The following is a 22,915-nucleotide window of genomic DNA, read 5'->3' as shown; positions in this document are numbered from 1 at the left end:
TCGTCGTCGTCTTCCACAGCTAGCTCTAATGCCACTCATCATGCCAGCATTCCCATACTGCCCTTTGTGCTTGTGGCACTGGTCTCGCATTTGTCATCATCGTCTTCCACAGCTGGCTCCGATGCTGCTCGTGCAAAAAAAAAAGGCAAAGTTGATTAAGATAAAGTTAATTCAGGCACTTGAACCCATGTCCTTTGGTGGGAGTCGCACCCTCGACCTTTAGTGTTAATTAGGGCGAAGTCAATTAAGGCACAGTTATTTAAGGTAGCATCAATTAAGGCACTCAAACCCACGACCTTTAGTTGGAGGAAACAATAAGTAACAATGTATTCGAATGAGAATGTCAAGTAATGCTTTCACCTTCACCCTCTTTGGCGTGTGCTATAGTTTCTGTCAATTTTTAAACAAATGATTCTCTGAGTATAGCCTCATTGATTGTGTATGTTTTTGTGTTGTGATGTGGTTATGGGATTAAACAGTACCAACTTTCGGTTCTTTCTCTTGGTACCGTATTTGCACGTATATAATGCGAGGGGGCTTTCAATCTCTCGGGAAAAGTAAAAAACATATTGGTAAAAATTACCATGCAAACAGGAATTATTACTATAGAAATTGGAAACAAGAAAACAAAGCGGATGGCTGGAAGGCTTTATTCATTGTTACTGCGACGTACCATCTCAAAATAATGTGAAAAGGCGAGTGCTGATTTATTTATCATGTTAAGAAAGAAAAGCTACATTATATTAGTGTTATGAACCAGAACACACTGCAAATAGAGTTCTGAAGCTGGGAATTTCGAAATAAGTCTTATATTATACAGTTGACTCTCGTTACAACGGACCCTGATAATCTGATAAAGAACACCCGCTTCATTCGAAACACCTCGCTTCCGAAACTTTGGTCGCTATGTCTAACATTATTGCAAAGAGTGAGTGACAAACATCTAAAGTAAAAAAAAAAAAAAAAACTCCACACACAAAAAAAGGTTGCAGTTTCGCCCGAAAGGCAAAGCATTGATTGCGATATCAAATTAATAGACAGCTATGCGAAGTAAGGATAGTAGTTTTATCTCGCTTGGTGGCTGCAGAAAGCCACTGTCAAAACCTTGACCTTCGTCAAAATTGGCCTTCATGCTGTATCTCGCTTCAGTGCGAACTAAACGTTGCACATACGAAGCTACCAGCACTGGGCACACTTTGTCGACATCGCAGATCGCTTTGAAGATGAGGACCGAGTGGGTGCAGACTTTGTCCACATCGCAGATCGCTTTGAAGATTTTTCCAGGAGGCTAAGTTGCTTATCACAAAGATAGATCCCGCGTGGGTGGTAGCGTCTTTCTTTTAGTTCGCCGCTCTTTAAATTCATCTGAATTAGATATAGGTCATGACGAGGTGGAATCAGTATGGTGCAAAGTTATGTTGCTAGACAATTATTCTTTCACAGCTGAAGCTTTCTACCGGCCTCCTAACTCTTCTGTCACTGCGCTACAGGTTTTATATGAAATTGTTTCTGAGGCTTCTTGTTACACCAATTGAAGTCATAGCGCTGGATTTACACGGACAAGAAAGACGACAGGATGTGCACTAACTATCAACTGAATTTTAGTTCAGAAAAGCATGGTATTTATGCTGGCTCAAACGAGTGGAAATGATCGCACGCGCAACCCAGCATTTTCCAGATAGGCTATTTCCTTTCTGCTCAGAGAAATCAGCAGAGCGCTGGTGCAGTTTGCACCTTCCTTTGCAATCAAGCTTGCTTCTACAATCTCCCTCATATCTTTATCTTTATTCCTAAACACGACTATACAATCATTAAACAGTTGTTTACGCCCGCAATCATCACTATGCACAGAGACATGTCCATCTCGATAACAGTTCAATTTTTGCTTGTGTTCCCTTAGCCTGTCATTGGGGCATCTTCCTGTTGGCCCTATGTACACTTTGCCGCACAAGAAAGGGAAGCGATATACAACACCTTGCGTGCAGTGAAAACGGAGGCCGATGGTTCTTCCCACAGCCTCGGGGAATCTTTCTCAGCAGATCTCTCTTGACGGATCGTCTTTCTCAACGCGCTGGCAGCCATTGTCCGAGTGTAAACAAACTCGACCCCACTCTGCAATGCCGGCATGCCTAGGGACAAACGCATACAACACACACTAAGTGCCTAGGCAGAGTCGTATATTCAAGGAGAAAAGCCCCCACATTTTCTCTATCCCACCCACTCTTACTCATGCATGCGCTCAAAAGTCCAGGGCATCCAGAAGTGCCACACCCCCCTTAACTTACTACCAATTGTAAAGTAGTGCCCCAGTGCCTTGCGCGAAAGAAGATGGCACATTTTCCACCTGCCTTCCTCTTTCACGCACGCGATATTGAGTCGCGATCGTCGGCTGAACCTCGCAAGTCAGTTGTCGGCCCAGCCCTTGTCGACACGGCAAAAGTAGGTCTTATACAGCCAATTCTGAAAAAAATTGCAGCTAATTTTGTCCTCTGTAGCTGATAGACCGTTGTAGCGCAGTCCGTTAAAAGTGAACTTTGTTGCATCAATAAAATAGGTAGAACAAATTAAGGTTGAAATATGGTCTGTTATATCCGGAAGTCTGTTGTATGCAGGTCTTTTGTAACGAGCGTAGACTGTATACGTGTAAGACTGTAATTTTTCAGCTACCCAGTTCTGCTAGAACTTTGTGTTTGCATGTGTTATTGTACAACTCTTGTTTTTGGTTGTGTGTGTATTTTTCCTTTTTGTAGTGGAATTTAGCTGGCACTTTCTTGTTCTTAATAAATGTAGAATGTCATTTTTACCTGTTTTCTTTTTCAAAACAGTGCTGTGCAAGAATCAAAATCAAGATCTCGAAGGCCAGCATTAGCACCCATATCAGAAGGTGGAGTTAACAGTGGATCAGAGGACGAGTCTGATGAAGATGTATTGGGTGAAGAAAGTGATATGGAAGAGAGTGACGAGGAGGTAAACAGAGTTTGTCATAAGAGTGAAGATTAAACAATGGTCTGGTATTATTTTGTGAGAGTAGTATAATTGCTTGTTTCTTGCTATGATGTATGTAGGGCCAAAACGGACACGAAGCGAGGGATGAGGTTACATCAGATGAGGATGATGATGAATTTGACTTGGGTGATGAAGGTGACAACCTGAAAGGCTCTGGTGATGATGGTAGTGGTGATGACGATGAAGAAGGCAAGTAGCACTCAACTGTTTTTTCCATATTTCGGCATTAAATTTAATGTCCAGAACAATGATGAAGCAGTTTCTTTTACGATTTAACTTGTCTGTTCAAAAATGTGCCTCGCATTTCCCTATATGGTTGCATCCTGATGTACAAGAAAATCAAGAAAACACTAACAAGCATTTTAAACATGTGCCTTATGGTACAGTGTGACCCCGATTATACGACTTTGTCGGCATCATGCAAAAACATTGTATAATCTGGGCGTCGTGCAACCCACCGACAAATATTATGTCTATTATACACGTTGCACTGTTGCAAGGTGTTGTGCGACAGAGTTGTAAGGAGCATTAATTTAAACTGTAGTCTAATACTCTGCAATACTGCCTAAAAAGTAAACACTAATACTACAGTGAAGGTGCCATTCACTCTTTATAGAGGAATTTAGCATACCATGTACCATGATCCGCACCGCCCAGCATGCTAAAATTTCCTTTTCGCACCTAGATTTTTAAATATCAGTTAGTTTCTTGCAGACTTTCTCTGAGCCACACAGCAACGGCTTCCTTTCTAGCGCAGCAACATCCATAAGGAGGTCGCCTGCACAGACGAGTCTCCAAATGTTGATGCTATGTAGCACATTCGCAAACGTAGGCACAGGCATGGTAGCATCTGTGGCATTGTCCTTGTCTGAGATGGCAGACAGTAGAGTCTGCATGAGGCAATGCCTCCTCACACATCTGTCTTATATGACGACCAGCACGAAACCGGGCACCTAACAACAGTTGCGTGAGAAGTCTTGTGCGTTTGCGTGTAGGCAAAAATCTTCTAACTGCATGTGAGAAGATGCATATCCAATTAAATTTGTGTGTCTTCCGGTGGCTGTTCAGTTAAATCTTTCACGTCCTTTTGCACTTTCCATACGTGCTGGCACCTTGTTCTTGTGTAATCACTTTCGGAGATACAGTGCAGTCCACTTATAACGATACCACATATAACGATATATCGGTTATAACGATGGGTCGACATGACAGTGTCATTTTATGCATTAGGTCTATGGGGAAAAAAACCATTTATAACGATAGGTTATTCACCGCATATCGGATATAACGATCAAAATTTTGCAGTCTGGACGGCGTTTTCCGTGCCAAATAATCGTAACGTTTGCGTTGCTTAGTTCGCTGAAACGAACGATGTCGAGACGAGGCGATGTTTACCTCCGTAAGTTCGTATCTGCCGCCATTACCGCGCAGCGCGTCTCGCCCCGCCCGCGCACGAGTAGGCGCAGCCAACGTTGGCGCCGCGCGCCACAAGATGGCGCTAGCTGCTTCATGCGCGTCGGCCACAGTCGCTCCGAAAGAGAGAGAAAGAAAAAAAGAAGCGACAAGCAAAGCGGCGCGGTGGCGCCCGTCCCGCGTCTCTCTCGCGATAGCAGGCTGACGCCACCGAAGCAGCGTGCAACCAACGGTTCAACTCAGTTCGAAGATGGCGCCGACAAAGCGCAAAGCTGTGTCGCTTGACACGAAGATGGATATTTTGCAGGACTCTCGATGCGGCTTCAAGGTGAGCGCCCTCGTGAAGAAGTAAGAGCTCGTCCAGTTAACGATATCAACCATCTTGAAAACCGGGAGCACCGCGATTGTGAAGGCAGGAGCTATCAGCGGCCATTCCGATCAGCGGAAAAGGGGTTAGAGACCCTTTGAACGCCGATGTTGAAGAGGCGCTTTACCAGTGGTTCATCACCAATTGCTTCAAGAAGGCGGGCTTTGTGCGTGAGGACGAACTTCCCCAACCTGCTGAGACCGACCCGGTGGAAGTCGCTGACATAACCGAGCTCTGGGAGCTCGTTCCTACTGGTGACACAGGTGGTGTGTCGAAGGAGTAGTTTGACTGCAGACAGTGCTGCCTCGTTCTGCGATGAGGTCACCGACGAGGCGATCGCCGAAGATGTGCTGTCTCGACAAACGCGAAGTTGTGCGACGGTGGCGACGGCATCAGCGACAGTGACAACGAGATCGACAGTGGCTCCTTGACCCCGACCACGATGTCCACGCAAAGTGCACTATCGTCGATCGACTCCTTAATTGATTTTATGCATGCTAAAGGATTGCCGCCAGTGTTCGCGCAGCAGCTGGAATCCATTCACACCGCGGTTGTGAAGCTGAAGCTGCCGCAAAAGCAAGTGCAGATTTCGGACTATTTCGGCGCGCCTAATCCTTGACACGGTCATTGGCGCTAGAAATAAAGTTTGTTTTTCACGGCCTACTGTCTACATCATCTATTCTTTAGAGCAAGTAGCGAATTCGAGTTCAGAGCTGCAAAGGTAAAGAGCGCAAACGCGTTTAATTTTTTTTTTTTTTTATAACTGCAGTCCAGATATAGCGATCATCGGTTATAACGATCATATTTTTCGTCTTTCTCGATATCGTTATAAGTGGACTGCACTGTACTAGTTTCACTTATGCGAGACCCCACACTGGAAACGTTGAGTATTCAGATGACAGCACTCATTGCAATGTGTGAAGATAGGGACTTTTGCGCAGCGCCAAAAACACTATCAGCCGCATCTGGGGACGGTAGTATACACTACTGAGAGAAAATGTGTAGGAGTGTGGGTAGGCAGATAGTTAACACAAATAATGCCGAGAAAGAGAAAGCTCAATGATATTGCAAAAGGGATGAAGGCGGATAGCGGTTAGGCGGCATTAGGAGGGGGAAGGGAAACGAACGACGAGAGGGCAGCAAATGTGAGTGAAGAAAAAAGACTGGGGGGGGACTCAGGAAACCAATCAGAGCTTTCTGCATGCGAAGGTGCTCTCTCCCTTCACTGACGGAGGAAATGGCACCGTGAGGGAGCTGGCTGGCAGCTTGTATGGGATGGGGTGGGATACATGGTAGTGATGCAAAGGCGGCCAAATTATCGGAATGTCTGAAAAATCTGTTGGCTTTATTGTGATGTCTTGTGAAATAAATTTTGCAATAATGGAAACAACTAGCAACCGCTTCCTTATGTCCGGCAACAATCTATAGTTGCCACACCAGCACCACTACTACAACTCTCTATAGAGTCGCTTTTATCCTTTTGTTTATGTAAGGTGATGTCGTGCTTGGTGCTATGCCTAAAAGCAGTCACATCTACCGTGTAACTCAGCTGACGTTAGGCATGCTGTTCAATGGGGGGGGGGGGGGGGGGGGGGGAATCACAGTGCAAGATACCATTATAAGACCTACAGTGTTTGGTCGTCGGAAGTCTGTTCATTGAATACCATAGGTCTTAAAATTTTATCTTGTACACAACTTGTCAGATGTCTAACATTAGCTGGGGCACCCTATGTACAGTCAAACGTTACAGTGAAACCCCGGTTATGCGTCTCCTGATTTTGTGTCGTCCTAGGTTTTATGACAGATTGGTGCAGTCCCAGCAAACTCCTAATACACATATGCAATGCGATATTATGCACATCCCACCACGTATGACAACCTGCGTGGAACTCCGAACCCAATGGCAGACGTGTGAGAAACACCACCAGCCTCCAGCAGCTCCCTCACTGTGCTGTCCCCTCCGTGAGGAGGAAGACAGCACACCTTCGCATGCTGGAAGCTCCAACTGCCTTTGTCCTTGCCTCACGTTCGCTGCTTACTGATCATTTGCTTCCCTTACCTCTCTATGCATCACTCAACTGCCGTCGGGGCAGTCTTTCAGAAATAGTTTTGCTTTCACAAGATTTTGCGTGTCTCGGCAGTGTCGGCACTGGATGCGTCCACGTATAAGGGCAACAGCGTTTTTGGTGCTGCATTAGGCTCGGTATCTTCGCACAGTCAACACAGTGCCAAGAGTGCTGTCGGCTGTGCACTTTGTATGGTCTCAAATATCCTCTTGGGACAAAGGAACAACAATGCAGTAGGGCAAACATTCACAAGGGCCTTTATTGCACCTTTCTTATACCAATGGGCGCTGGTGAATTGAGGAAGTGCAATTCACTGCAACAGGATATCAAAGGAACATGTTCACTCCCATGCTGGTCACCAACACCTAATCGTTTGCATGTACACTCACGCGAACAGTGGTGCGTTCCATTGGATGTGGTCGTCCATCCCAGGGTCTCGCTCTAAAGCATTTTGCAGGATGTTCCCGCAAAGCTTGCTGTCGGGCACACGAACCATCCGTGCACACAGCCGACCCCAAGCCAAAGGGGAAGAGCCTACTCCCTTTTGTTCCTGAGTAACCCTACTGTTAGGTGGTGATAGCAGTGCAACACTCGTGCCATCCCTTGCACTATTCTGCAACTACAGTTGAACTTCGTAATAATGAAATCGGCGGGGAACGTGCAGAAATTCGCTGTTGCGAGAATTTCATTGGTGCGAAATGAGACAGCACAGATATGTAATGCGTCGCAGAATGAAACTTTACCATCAAAATTCTGTTAGCCTACTTTGGTAAGCTTTGTGGGGATGCGCGACTCTCGCGCGTCCCCTGATGTTTTTCCCGCATAGCGCATCCCCTGATATGCTGTTTTCCCGCACGGCTCGCGTGGCCTGGCGGTCGGAGTGGTACAAGCGCGGTGCGAGAGATGGCGCGACTGTCGCGCTGCTGCGGGGTTACTTGGGCGCCGAAAGGGAAGGCGCTTGCTCTCTCTGGGTTCGGGAAGCGAGCGGGAGCGGACGTGCCGCCCGCGCGTGCGCCGACCATGCTTCTGCGAGACCGTCTCGCGTGCCCGCCTTCGAACGTGCCACCATTCGCGTGACTGTACACGCGAACGACCAGGCGTTGGGATCCAGCATGGGGCGAACATATTCGCTCGCAATGCGGTCGCAGTAAGTCGGACTTCTAGATTTGTCGCGCGCCCATCGGCATGTTTTGGGGATAGCAACTCGGCTAGCAGGCATTGATCTATGAAAGGTGCAATAAATGCCCTTGTGTGACTGTTTGCACTACTGTATTGTCGTTCCTTTGTCCCAAGAGTACGGAGGAGAACCCCATATCTCCCACAGCTTTTCTCGTGGATATAACCGCATTGCCGACTGCACAAAGTGCACCGCATGCGTCAATCAGCAGTGGTAGCACTGCCGTGGAGCAGTATTCTTGATCATTTGATTTCGGAGATACAATCACTTTTGCGAGATTTCGTGTGAACTCTGCACCGGACGCATAGTAACTGCGCTCCACGTATGCAACAGCATTTCTCCAGCACATGTTGAAGCCCATGGACGCCGACCCATCCGGTGCAGAGTGCAAAAGTGATCGTATCTCGTATACCCAAAGGCACTCGATCAAGATCATGGCCCCTTCGCGCAAATCTACGTCCGGTGCCGAATCCACACACTATCTATGGCTGTCAGGTGGCACTGAAACCAGCATTCTTGAAGCAAAGGATGCATATTCCCGGATGATCGCTTAATCACGTCTGATGCTGTGACTGCCATCTCAAGTCCCATAAACAATTCCAAGTCAGTGGAACGTGGATTTCCTTGTTTCTGCTGCATTTTTTCTCGCTAAGACGCACATTACACACTGCACTAGGTGTGCAAAAACAGTCATCACATGCCGTTAGCAACATGCGTGCTGCTTCAAACGGGCGATCAACAAAAAAAGATGGGGGCCATGACGTGTTTTCGGCGCACATTGTAGCTCTCGGTGCTTGTTTGTGTTTGTAAACAAAAATGGCGGTGCCTACACAAGTGTAATATGGGGATATTTTACGCAATTTTACTGCAAAGCAATTGCATTTGAGCATATTTTGGAACCTGCTGCCCTTGCGTGAGTAGGTAGTATGTGGGGTTATGTTCCAACAAATTTGTTTGTTGCAGGATCGTAGTACAGGAACATTTCGTTGTCGAGAGGTACGAAATGCATTGAACCTTATGGGCGTTTGCCAGGGATACGAAAATATTTCGTTGTCGCGGGGTTTCGTTTTTGTAGGTTTCAACTATACACCGACCATTGGCACCACGATGGACCACGACTATACGCGAATGTAGGCCGACTATACACCGACCACTGGCACTTGGCTACGGGGCTAATCTAGGCTCACAGGAGATGTGAGAGCCATGCTAGGAAAACAATATAAGTGGGTGCAAGAGAGTAGAACGTCCCTATATCTTCGATGTGTCCAGTGCCAAGTCTCATGAAAATGAAACTAGTACAGTAGAACCTCGTTGATATGATCCCGTTACGTACAATTTCCCGGCACCAACATTCGCGATCAAGAACACAAAAAAAATTACCCGATACAGTTACGCTTATCCTTTACCGGTTCATACATTCGCAAAAAACACTAATTTTCCACATCATTGTTCACTACATCACTAAACTGCGATCGTGTGATACGTTTTCCAGCCGCTTGATCCCAGGCAAAGAAAATGCATGAGGTGCTTGGGATCAAGAACATTAGCCGTCCGCTGCAGCACTTTTACCGCAATACAGTGCAGTCCACTTATAACGATACCACATATAACGATATATTGGTTATAACGATGGGTCGACATGACAGTGTCATTTTATGCATTAGGTCTATGGGGAAAAAAACCATCTATAACGATAGGTTATTCACCGCATATCGGATATAACGATCAAAATTTTGCAGTCTGGACGGCGTTTTCCGTGCCAAATAATCGTAACGTTTGCGTTGCTTAGTTCCCTGAAACGAACGATGTCGAGACGAGGCGATGTTTACCTCCGTAAGTTCGTATCTGCCGCCATTACCGCGCATCGCGTCTCGCCCCACCCGCGCACGAGTAGGCGCAGCCAACGTTGGCGCCGCGCGCCACAAGATGGCGCTAGCTGCTTCATGCGCGTCGGCCACAGTCGCTCCGAAAGAGAAAGAAAAAAAGAAGCGACAAGCAAAGCGGCGCGGTGGCGCCCGTCCCGCGTCTCTCTCGCGATAGCAGGCTGACGACACCGAAGCAGCGTGCAACCAACGGTTCAACTCAGTTCGAAGATGGCGCCGAGAAAGCGCAAAGCGGTGTCGCTTGACACGAAGATGGATATATTGCAGGACTCTCGATGCGGCTTCAAGGTGAGCGCCCTCGTGAAGAAGTATGAGCTCGTCCAGTTAACGATATCAACCATCTTGAAAACCGAGAGCACCGCGATTGTGAAGGCAGGAGCTATCAGCGGCCATTCCGATCAGCGGAAAAGGGGTTAGAGACCCTTTGAACGCCGATGTTGAAGAGGCGCTTTACCAGTGGTTCATCACCAATTGCTTCAAGAAGGCGGGCTTTGTGCGTAAGGACGAACTTCCCCAACCTACTGAGACCGACCCGGTGGAAGTCGCTGACATAACCGAGCTCTGGGAGCTCGTTCCTACTGGTGACACAGGTGGTGTGTCGAAGGAGGAGTTTTTGACTGCAGACAGTGCTGCCTCGTTCTGCGATGAGGTCACCGACGAGGCGATCGCCGAAGATGTGCTGTCTCGACAGACGCGAAGTTGTGCGACGGTGGCGACGGCATCAGCGACAGTGACAACGAGATCGACAGTGGCTCCTTGACCCCGACCACGATGTCCACGCAAAGTGCACTATCGTCGATCGACTCCTTAATTGATTTTATGCATGCTAAAGGATTGCCGCCAGTGTTCGCGCAGCAGCTGGAATCCATGCACACCGCGGTTGTGAAGCTGAAGCTGCCGCAAAAGCAAGTGCAGATTTCGGACTATTTCGGCGCGCCTAATCCTTGACACGGTCATTGGCGCTGGAAATAAAGTTTGTTTTTCACGGCCTACTGTCTACATCATCTATTCTTTAGAGCAAGTAGCGAATTCGAGTTCAGAGCTGCAAAGGTAAAGAGCGCAAACGCGTTTATTATTATTTTTTTTTTTATAACTGCAGTCCAGATATAGCGATCATCGGTTATAACGATCATATTTTTCGTCTTTCTCGATATCGTTATAAGTGGACTGCACTGTACTCGCCTGGCCTTCTCACATGAAAACGCCGGTGAGCACTCAGTTTCTTATTCTGGTACTAGCAAAACTCCCGGGTTGTCACACACCACATTTACGGCTATTGCCAGCAACCCTATTGCGATAAACATCTTACCTGTTTTAGAGCGTGTGGGGCATAGTGCCATTGGAAGCGTACTACACACATTTCGTTGGCGATAACCCAAATGCACCGCCGTTCCTTGCTGCATCCTCCCGCAGCATCCGGCGTCGTCCACCAGTTTGATTTCGTTTTGTTTTGCCATTGCTGTCTTAAGGGGGAGGCTACCCTGGAGACCGAACTTTTTTATTTTTTATGATATCCAGATGAAGCTTTCAGGGTACATTCACACCACCGAACTTTGAGGAACTGCAAAGTTTCATGAAGATATGTTTATTAGTTCCAGAGTTATTGAGGTCTGACTAGGTGATTCATGTATATGCCTGCGGAAGAGCCTGGAGAAATGCCAGGACATCGTAGGAAGCTGAAATTCACTGTGATGATCCCTTGATAGATATCCCAGGGGGCTAAAGAACCCTTTGCTTTAATTTCCCCTCCAAAAAATTTTAAGTCAACTTTGAATTTGATGTAGCCAGTAATGACCACATTCATCAAAAATTAATTGTTTACTATAAATTAACTGCACCAGCTTTCAAAAAAAGAAGCCTGTTACCCCCTTGCAAAGTCAAGCAGGAACAGAATAAAAAAAAAACGGCATACAAATCTGAAGAATGGTTCTTGAGATATTGCCTTCCCCAGCACCACTACTAGCGAAAAAATCCAATCCGAGAAAACAGGCCTTAAAGTTGAACATGTGTTTTTTTATTAGAAAGCTCCTGCGGAGCTTCTAATTAGCTCTTGCGGCTCCAGGCACACTCAGTGTGTTGGATTTTCGACTGGCGACAGCCGAAAGCACAGTTCCGCCGCTGAAAAGCGTCTACGCAGTCGGCACTCGCTGCGGAAGATCGGAAGTTCGATGCTCGTACAAGACGTACCTATATCGCGCTCCCGTGCATTGAACATCTGCACTGTCTTGGGCTTTGCCGGCATCACGTGCAGCGAACTAGCGAAAAAAAAAAAGCTGAGCAAATAATCTAAAAGATAGCGCAAGGCGATGAGCAGCACGCAAGCTCATGTTGAGGCGGACGAAGCAAGGGGCAACAACGACGCGAGCGCGGCGGGCGCAGCATTTCAAGTCACACAAATCATATCGGATATGCATGTTCACACACAAACCTTTTGAGGCGTCCATCGTTTGGTTCCTGGTTTTATGCTTGGTCGTTGTATGAGATGGAACACGCAAGGAGGCATTGCCTCATGCCGACACTGCTGGCGGCCAGCTTGAACGAAAGACGACCCCACAGATGCTACCAGCCTGTGCCTATATTCATGGATGTGCTACGTTCATCGACAACATTAAGAGATATGCTTGTTCAGGCGATGCCATAAGCGACCTCCTTGCAGACTCTGCTGCGCTCAGAAGAAATCCGTTGCTGCGTGGCTCAAAGAAAGTCTATGGAATTGCCATATTTACTTGAATCTAGGCCGGCCCCAATTCTAACCCTACCGCCGAAAGTCCGAATCCAGAAGAAAAAAACAACTTATTTCGAATGTAGGCCGAACAAAAAAGCGAGGACAGCGTTCACAAAATAAGAACATTTATTACATATGAACTCGCCGTGCTCATTCTATGTCACCATCTTCCTTATTGCTGTCATCTCCTCGTTGCGGCTGGCGCTTGCAAAAAGCATCTCCTGTTGCCTCCTCCAACAACGTGCATTTTTCTCAGCGACGCCAAAGTACCGCCCAGCTTGAACGTTTGACGATGCCTCTGCGGCTAGCAAACTTTTTGTTTGAAAGTGGCAGCATAGTGGCATCACCTGTTTGGTGCCATTACCATAATGCCACGCCGCATGCCGATACGACACAGCTTAAAATGGCAACGTCGCTTGTGTACTTCAGTTGGCTACTAGTGTGGTTAGTAGCAGCTGCGATGCTGACTTTTTGAGGTGGTGCTAGCTATTCACCAGATTTTTCAATTTCAAATAAAAACTGGCACATTTTTTTTAAATACAGTGCAGACCACTTATAACGTAACCGCTTTTAGTGCGGGACCGGTTATAGCGTGGGTTTTTTGACCACCGATATGTCTCCCATAGAACTTAATGTATAGGCGGACTATTTATTGCGTAGGCACGCGAAGCAGAATACCGGTTGTAAGCGCGGTTCCTTTAAGCGCGCGACCATGAAATCAGTGCACGGAGCATGGCCTTTTCTCGGAGGCGTTGAACACGGCCCGCACGGCCGCATAGTCGCCGGGCGCACAAACACGGAGAAGGGGGAGCGTGGGCGCGCGCATGAAGACCAGCGGCGAAAAACGAAAAAAAAAAAGGAGGAGAAGGGCGGGAGACTTTAGAGGAAGGAGGGCGAGTGTTTTCGTCACTATAGCAGTGTCCAATCAAGCTGCGCGCGATAAAAGCGATAGTGGCGACAGCGCACTCTCTTTTTTTTTTTTTTTCAGTCTCTTTGTTGCATTTGGTGTGTGCACGTCGTGATCTCGTCGTGTCTTAGTTGTCCTCTGTGCACGTGTGTTGTTGGGCCTTCGTCACCATGGCGTCGGCGGCGTCTTCAAGCGGTGTAAGAGGCATGCCTTATCGCTGGAGATGAAGGAATGTGTTATAAGGAACATAGAAAGTGGGCTGAAGAAGGTGTCGGTGGCGGCCAAATACGGCGTTTCGGACACAATTGTGTCAACCATATACAAGAACAAGTACAAATTGTGGCAGCAACTGCAGCAAGGTTCGTCTTCCCTGTCATGGAAGAGAATACGTACATTGATGTATGAAGACGTGGGCGCAGCGCTCTTCAGATGGTTCCGTGAAGTTAGGGCTCAGTGCATACCAGTGAGTGGCCCCATGCTCCAAGAAAAAGCCAAGTCCCTTGGTGCTCTTTTAGGCCATAATGATTTCAACCCACTTAATGGATGGATCCAGCGATTCAAGGATCACCATGGCATCAGCCGCAAAGTGGTGTGCGATGAAAGCGGTGATGCCAACGACGGGTTTATCGAAATCTGGCTTCGCTTAAGTTTGGAAACCGTGCTGTCCACGTATACGGACAGAGACATATACAATGCCGACGAAGCTGGTGTTTTTTTATAACCTTCTGCCCAACTGCACTCTTGTGCTGAGAGGCGAAGCCTGCTGTAGCCGTAAGGCCTCAAAAGAGCGCATAACTGTGTTGTTCTGCGCTAACATGGATGGAAACGACAAGCGCCGCCTGTTTGTCATTGGAAAATCAGCGAGGCCACGTTGCTTTAAAAAGCGAGAGTGCCTGCCAGTGACATACAAACCCAACAAAAAGGCGTGGATGATGCAAGACATGTTCACAAGCTGGCTTTGCAAGTTTGATGAAGACATGGTGGCAGAGAAGCGACAGGTCGTTATCATTCTTGACAATTGCACAGCCCACCACATCAAGCCAAAGTTGACTGCAGTCAAGTTAAAGTTTCTGCCTGCCAACACAACTGCAAAATGTCAGTCGTTCGAACAGGGTGTCACCACAACCGTAAAGGCACTTTACAAAAAAATGCATCTGTGAAAGAGTTTTGCTGAGCATGCAGCAGCAGCAGCCTCTTAAAGTGAAATTAAAGGGCGCGATTGATATGGTTGCCACTTCGTGGTGGCAGGTAAAAGCCACTACAATAAGCAAGTATTTCAACAAAGCAGGCTTCGTTCGCAATGCAGAGGCTCTTGACGCCAATGAGCCGAGCAACAATGTTGCCGATGAGATGGTCAACACCAACGACGTGTGGTCCGGCCTCATTGAAAACAAGTTTGGTTCTGCCACAGATACCTTCCAAGAATATGTTGATGCCGGTGAGTCGGAGCTTCCTGTCTGCGAGGAAGCGAGAACAGATGATACGAACCTAATGGATACTAATGACAAAATAATTTTAAGTTACACAATTTACATCATTTTGCTACAGTTCGATCTTGCCTGCTCCTGGCTGTGCCCACTCAAGTGCCATTTGTGCCAACTGCGCAAAAGTGCAGTATTTTTGCGTTTTCACAGCAATGAAATGTTTTCATTGGGGTTATGTAGCTACACTCAACGACTGATTTTCTGGGTGCCCAATTTTTCGGACATGCCTGATTATTCAAACAATTCAAACACCTTTGCGGCACCGCCATGGTACCCTAGAGAGTCAGTGTATAAGAATGTCTGAAATTTTGGACGCAAAGACCCTTTGCTGTTTGATTTTCCTGACTTTTTGTCATGAATGCAGGTCTGAAACGGTATTGATCAAAGCCACCACCGCCTCCGTTTTGATTATCTCGCCGCCTCGAACAGGCGTTCTCACATGCAGATCCGCTGGCAGCCATCACCACCACGGCAACAGCCACTTTCACGTTCGCTAACAAGATTCTTGCTGTTCGGTGCTTTTTATTAAAACAACTCACCGCTGTTAGCAATGGCGCCTACTCTGCCTTTCTAATCCTTGCCAATGGCTTCAAAGCTCGAAAAGCGTGTCGTGTTACATAATGCCGGTCTCCGAAAGTCAGCTTTGCCTCAATATGGCAGTGTTACATGCTGAAGCATACACAAAGTATTACGGTGAAGCATACTGAATGGGAAGAGGCAATTGTCACGGTACACAGAATGTATTCCTTAATTGTACACGCATGCACCCGTCATCTCCTGTCACATTATGAGCAACGATACACCTAATAATTGTACTGGCCAGCCTTCAGAGCTATTTCGGACGTATCTGTGGCGATTTCAACCCTTGCTTTAAGAGGTCCGTCGGGTATTGGCGACAAAAGTTCAGTATTACGCCAAATTTGCTCGTATCTGTTTGCAAAGGCCACATGACGCACAGGAAGCCAACAAACTGCCCCACAATGAAACCGAGGGTACAGGATGGTACGAACGTTGTTCTCCATCGCCATCACAGTCTTTGTGACACACCGTACGGAGGCATCTCAGCTTGACACATAAACGCATAGTCTCTTCGAACTACTACCATTATTGGGCTCAATACAATTGAACCTGACTATATCGAGCCCGTTTACATCGAATTATCCTGTATATCGAACAATTCCTGAACACTGTATAGTTACTATGAGTATATATAGCAAAATTACGCTTACATCGAACAAAAATAGCAGTGACTCCCGATATATTGAATGTCAAGCAGCGCAAAAGTGCCTCCAGATGTTGGCTTTCCCTTGCGGCAGCGGGAAAACATGCTGACACATCCCAAAAGGGGTTTAGCCCGGCGGCGCGACTCCATCCATCCGCTATCCCTATCGTGCCCTGCCTTGTCAAACCTTCTCCTGCAGTGTTGCCGTGATGGCTAGCGTCAAGTGCGATCTTTGCCTTTCGCCACGAAGCTCGAAATCATAAATCAAGTGAAGCGCAGTAATAAGTCGGATGTCGCTGCAGTGTACAAGATTCCGAGGTGCACTCTCAGCACGATCTTGAAGACTAAGGGGGAGATTAGGGCTATAGCGGACAAACGACTCGGTGCCCGTTGTGCTTGATGCGTTGTGCTTGACACTGCCATGATGTCGAGGTGGTCATGTACAAGTGGTCCATCTGAAACTGCTTCAGACGTGCCAGTTTCTGTGTGCCCAGTCATGACTATCAAAATGCTTACGAATACGACGAAGCCATTGCCGGTGTCGCCGAAGTTTGGAGCAAGCTGTCACGATTATCGGAAGCCGCTGACGGATCAATGGTCAGCGAGTTTGGGAGTGCGGATGATGGTGTCGCGACCACAGGAGAGCCTAAAAACGAAGACTACATTGCCGACATCATACCGAACACAAATGAAAGCGGGCACAATGAGGAAAGTAACGACGATCCTTTGCCCACATCCTCTGAGGTGATTGGTGCACTCGCACTAATCTGGTGCTTCGTTGTGATTGTGGAATGTTGCTGCTTCAGCAGCTTCAACTCTTTAGGCAGTGTGGAGAAGTGCGAAGTTGCCCAAGCAGAAGAAGCAGGGTTTCTACCAATCGGGAAAACTGGCAATACTCAGGGATTTTGAATAGTCTGAAAATACTCAGGGAAGACTCAGGGAATTTGTGCTTCTATCAGGGAAAATGATCTACTTTTATTGAAAGGGAACGAAAGTCGCTGTAATGGTGGCTTGAGTAACATAGAGAAATGGTAACGAATCGTTTTTGATGCCGTGTCTTTGGCTGGAGTTTCCAGTGCGCAGTCAACGAACGACTTTCCGGATGCCCGATAATTCGGACTGCTTCGTGGCACCACCACATACCCCACAGAGTCAGTTTTTAAGAACATCTGGAGTTTCGGGCGCATGAACCCTTCGGAGACTGATTTTCTAGACTTTTTGCCTTGACCACAGGTCCTAAACGACAATCAAAGCCACCACCGCCGCCATTTTGATTACCTCGCCGCCTCGAACCGGCACTCTCGCAGGCAGTCCGACTTGCAGCCGCAGCCAACACTAGGCCTTGCAATGGCACTGACTCAACCTTTGTGGTTCTCGCGATTGGCTTCGGAGCTTGGAAAGCACAGCACGTTGCATAATGTTGGTTCCCGAAAGTTAGCTTTGCCTCAATGCAGCAATGTTACACGGTGAAGCTTAAGCGTGGGAAGGGGCAATTGTCACGGGACACAGTATGTATTCAATGAGAGCAGCATTCCGGGCAAGTTGGTAATCCACTACTGAAGTATATTTGCGCAACAAAAAAGACACTGACATAAGAGAAGAACACACACCAAGCGCAAGCTTTCAACTGCGGAGTTGAAAGCTTGTGCTTGGTGCGTGTTCTTCTTCTCATTGTTCCACAGTAATACTTCAGTATGTATTCCTTAATTATACGCGCGTGCACTCGCCGTCTCCTGTCACAGTACGAGCACCGATATGCCTAATAACTGTACCGGCAGGCCTTCAGAGCTTTTTGAGATGTGCCTGTGGCGATTTGAGCCCTTAAGGGCAGTAAACGACATGCATTCATTTTTTTAACTGATCGATTTTTCGGACATTTTTGCGCTCCCTAGGGAGTTAAAAAAATCAGACATCGACTGTACAACTAAGAGGACGTTTCAAACTATGTGGGGCGAATGCGCTGTGGAAGGACGACGGCAACAGAAAAGACCTACGCATTGAGAAATACAGAAAAAATTAAGCGTGCCGCTGCTTCTTTGAAGGAGCTTGAGCTTAAAAAACTAAATGTTGGCTAACACTGAGATGCAGGTGTCCCTCGTACAAACCAAAATAATCTCTTCAAGGCATTCAAACGCAACACTGAGCCGTTGTGTGGGGGCTGAGAGTATATCAGGACAGTTGAGGTTGGCAATTACCAGCTGTTGAGAGAGAATCTCACTTGTGACAAAGTTCAAGCCTCATACCTATGAGCGTGCTATCAGTTAATAGAAATAGCTCATATTCTAAAAGATTTGCTTCTGTATGCATCTCCTTTTCATTTGTATTTGAGAATGTTCAACTGGGTTTACAATGGGTTTCACCATTCTTTCCGAAGATATTTTATTCGCTGTGCATCTTACTAACCCCTCGCTTCCTTTTCTTTATGAATAAAATAAAGACTACTCCTTACTGTTCAAACTGGATTAAGTCACTATTAGAACATGATTAAGTTGTTTTTAAAATTTTCTAATGTGCTTACTAGGGAGTGATGGCATCGGGCGACATGGTGTCAGCCTGTCTTGACATAATGTAAAGTTCTGTGTCACTCAGCAAATTTACAAAGGCACTCGGGGAAAACCTGGAAAACTCAGGGAATTTGGAAATGTCAACTTGGTAGACACCCTGACAAGATACAGGACTAGTTTCATCAATAAAGTGCTTTTATGAATGATATGTGCTTTTATGACGTCCAACCCATCAGCAGACTTATATAAAACTGATAGGCATATTTTGGTGAGTTCAATATAACCGGGTTTGTCTGTACACATTTTCTCTAGTGCAGTAAAGCACATCTGTCATTTGGAATTCACATAAGACATTTATGTCACTTTTTGTCTTTTGCCTGACTGCGCATATTGTTCTAGCTTATTTATAATCTTATGTCTGTGTTGCGCCCAGGTGCATATCTTTGTTCTTGTTAGCCTACAAAATTTTATTTAATTGTTTACAAAATTAAGTTCCTTGCCTACCCAAATATAAATGTTTGCAACATACCGTGCATAGTATACCATCCGTGGGAAGGCAAGCTTAATTGGTTGCTGTTGGCTTTGTGTCTTGCTTCACTGTCGACAGCACTTACTGACTGCATGGTAATAATAAGCTTCACCAAATGGCTACAGATTACTGCTGTACTACTCCAAGTGTTCTAAAAAGACTAATTTCTCCAAACTTCTTCAAAATGCTGGTGTGGCTGCTCCTAAACTGCTCCAGAACAGTTTTCCTGCTCCAAAAATTGCCCTAAATCCTAAACTAGCTAGACCACCACTGACTTATGCATTTAAAATTTCTTTCAACGAAGCAGTAATTTTCTTCAGATGGAGATAACAAATCCTTTTTGAGTTTGCCTCAAAGATTTACCCCCGAATGTAGAGATCTAACTTGGCTCGAACTTGACTTCTGGCAGTCTCAAGACAGCTTCGCCGCGCGTCGTAAATCGTGCTTGATCTTGCGGACGACTTGCGAACGACTTGGCTAGGTCGAAGTCCGCTCAAGTTCCAAGTCTGCTCCTGGGCTAGCTTGAAACTGACTTCGCGTGTTATTCCAACATGGCAGCCTCCCGAACGGACGTCGTGTGGAGGTTAGCTGCTTTCGAGTTTGTTTGCCACGCCATGGATACAGCATTTTCAAAGGCGCAGCCCTTGCCGAAAATTCCGCGACCCACCCTACGTGACTGAGGGAATCCGATGGAGCTGTACGACGACGAACAATTCCTCGGTCGCTACAGATTCACGAAGAACGCCGTGCGACTTCTCGCTATGTTTCCTATCCGGGTAAGCGGGGACAACAGAGGACCGCCTGTGTGCCTCCCATGCTGCAGTTGCTGATGGCTGTGATGTTTTACGGCGCTGGCACGTTTCAAACAGTCACCGGAGGTGCGGTCCGCATTCCTCAGTCAACAGTGTGCCGCGCAGTTGGAAAGGTGACTCTGCTCATCGCGAAGCACCTGCGCCCGATGCTGGTGCGCTTCCAGCAGTCGCGGAAAGATTGATTGCGAGTGTATTTTCTCATCTCCTGTGACTACACGTGCCATATCCAGTTATTAGCGCTCACGATCATATTTACGCTCAGCATTCCGAACTGTCACGCAAACATCCACCGAATACGAAACATGGGCATTAACAAAATAAAAAGTAGCCCAAAATAAGCCAGACATGCAGAACATGTGCACTTACCAGTCTTGTGGCGCTTTCCCTTTTCGTTCGCAGCTTCCTCTTTTGCTTCAGGTTGGTCCAGCATTGTTTCAGTTGCAGGTGATCGCGCCGCCTAATACCGTGGTTGGCATTATAATGTTTTGCTATTTCTTTCCATGTCTGATTCTTCTTGGTCAACGACGCGACATCAGTTTTCTTGCATTCCACAATATACTTGTAGTCGTTCACGAGTGTCGTCAGCAGGCTCTTTTCGTCTTCTGTAAAACGGGGTGCCGTCTTGCGTTGCGGTGCATTCTCTTGGGAGGAGAGCGTACGTGAGTGCGACATTGCAGCGTCAAAGCCTGTTGACAGAACAGCAATTTCGCACCAAATGCGGCGCGCGGTCGTCGCGCGAGCCCCACAACTTGTTTTCCTAACAGATGACACTTTCCGAGCAGACGACACGCCCTGCCAATTTGCGATGTCTACGACTGTGCCACACTCTCCCTCTCATTGTTCTCGACAAACCCTGTATGCGAAGTAGACAAATCGTTTGTACGTGTCATTTTATTTATTTATTTTGTTTTTTATCAGGTGTTGTCACCCATATGGATCCGGACAGGGGACTCTATGGCGCTCGGTACTCTTCGTTCGCAGCACATGTTGCAGTTTTTTTCTTGTTTGTGACTCCGGCCTAGTGCGTTCGAATGGGTTGGCTTTTTCTTCAAAGGGTCACGTAGCCCGAGCAGAACAAGGGCCGTCGCCTTCCTCCTGGAATGCCTATAGGCGAAAAGGGACGCGCGAGCTCCCTCAGAAACCGACCGTATGTCTCGTCTCGGCCTCTTGTATCCGGTTGCTGGCCCAGACGGCGCATGAACGCCTTGCGGCAATCGAGAACAAAAGCCGTTCAAAGACCACCATACGAACCAACCATTTCGTTCGCTTCTCTACGGCCAGTTATACAAACACGCAACAAGACCTCTGAGTTAAAGATAAGCTATAACCAAAATAAATGTGACCATAAATTTGATTTGCGCTCAAATACACGGTCGCCTAAAAGTGTAGCAGCGACTTGAAAAAATGGCGAAACCTGCAACTCAAAAAGCGCGCCAAAACACCGAAACTTGAAGACCACTTAAACCCGCCGGGAACGCGCGCTTTCCGCAAGCAACACTGCCCATCGCAGCGGCGGACGTAGCCAGATGGAACAAATTTACGCAAACTATACTTCAGCACTTATGCCCTGGTAGAAATTTGGAAAGATACATACTTTTTTGCTCTACAACGTGCCTTACGCTAATAAATTTATTGTTAACCTCGAACACAGACGAGCAACCTGCTTTTGCATTGAAGCACAGTCTTGACTTGACGAAGCAAGTCAGCTTGAGCGTCTATGAAACGCGAAAGCCGACTTGGGCGTTTTGAAGTCCGCCTCTTGCTTCGGGCCGACTTCGTCAAGTCAAGTCCAAGCCCGATCCAAGTTAGATCTCTGCATTCGGGGGTTACTCATCATTTTGTGCTTATTAGGCCAAAATCTGATGGCGTGCAACATTTCTCGCAACTCAGCTGGATCAGGAGTTCAAAGCTGCCATTAGCTGTCAGCTACCACCTGGCAGTGCAGCAAACCGGCTAGCCACGCTGCTGAGTCGGCGACTACGCATGCACTCTACCGTTGCCACCTCACACCGCACTCTGCCAACGCTTTTTGTTTGTGGACCATGCCAAAACGAAAAATTTTAAGAAGACAAGATTAGTTTTTGAATGCTGCGTAAAACAAATGAATGCAGTTACTAGTTTGTCACTTGACGACGCACTGTTCAGTTGGCTTTGCAGAAGCATTCATAAAACAAAGTGGTACTTCCAGCAGAAAACTGTGTTCAATAAAAATTTTTATTAAACGGAGGTTTGTTAGCTTTAACAGCCCAAGAAGCTCTACAGACTTTTAAAACACTTCAGGCAACTTAAACTTTTCCAGTAGGCTTGTATGAATAACATACAATAATTTAATCATTAAGCATACCAGCCATCATTTGTATGTTATGACAAAGTGCTTCATATAGTACATGTGCTTACACAAGAAATACGCACTGCTGCTGCACAGACTGTGCCTAGTCCTTGAGTACCTGCCATGGGATGGTCCTACATATGTCATTACTATAGCTGTAACAAAGAGGGATCATTAAAATCTTATCTACTGCCATAAATAAACGTGTGTAAAAATTTTAAATTTCACTTTCACTTCTTCAGCAGCCTGAAAGCTTCTTAATACACTCAGTATTGTTCTTTGCTCCTCTTTGTGTTTGCCTAACGCATGCTTCCATGCTTTGCAAATCATCACATTGTGTTGACATGTATAGGTTGTGCATTACCTGATTAGTTATTGCCAGCAGTCCGGGCTGGGTTTCTTGAATTCTAATGTAATCTTCTTGGAAGCATGTCAACATTGTCCATTCCAATCTCAAGTGCATTAAAGTTTATACATTTGGTGAACATGAG

General features: G+C 46.7%; 1 protein-coding gene across 2 annotated transcripts in view; it reads left to right on the top strand.

The window, feature by feature from the left end:
• LOC126548177 (ribosome biogenesis protein BMS1 homolog) overlaps positions 1–22,915 on the top strand; it is a 184,973-nt gene that overhangs the window by 66,930 nt on the left and 95,128 nt on the right. For both annotated transcript variants that reach the window (XM_050196311.3, XM_055063180.2), the window contains 2 exons: positions 2,826–2,967; positions 3,066–3,195. In XM_050196311.3, coding sequence (XP_050052268.1) covers positions 2,826–2,967; positions 3,066–3,195 — 272 coding nt within the window. The remainder of the gene's footprint in view (positions 1–2,825; positions 2,968–3,065; positions 3,196–22,915) is intronic.

The sequence above is a fragment of the Dermacentor andersoni genome, chromosome 1, assembly GCF_023375885.2.
Source record: "Dermacentor andersoni chromosome 1, qqDerAnde1_hic_scaffold, whole genome shotgun sequence".
Classification (NCBI taxonomy): Eukaryota; Metazoa; Arthropoda; class Arachnida; order Ixodida; family Ixodidae; genus Dermacentor; species Dermacentor andersoni.
The sequence above is the reverse complement of the archived record's forward strand: the minus strand, read 5'-3'. Positions and strand labels throughout refer to the sequence as shown.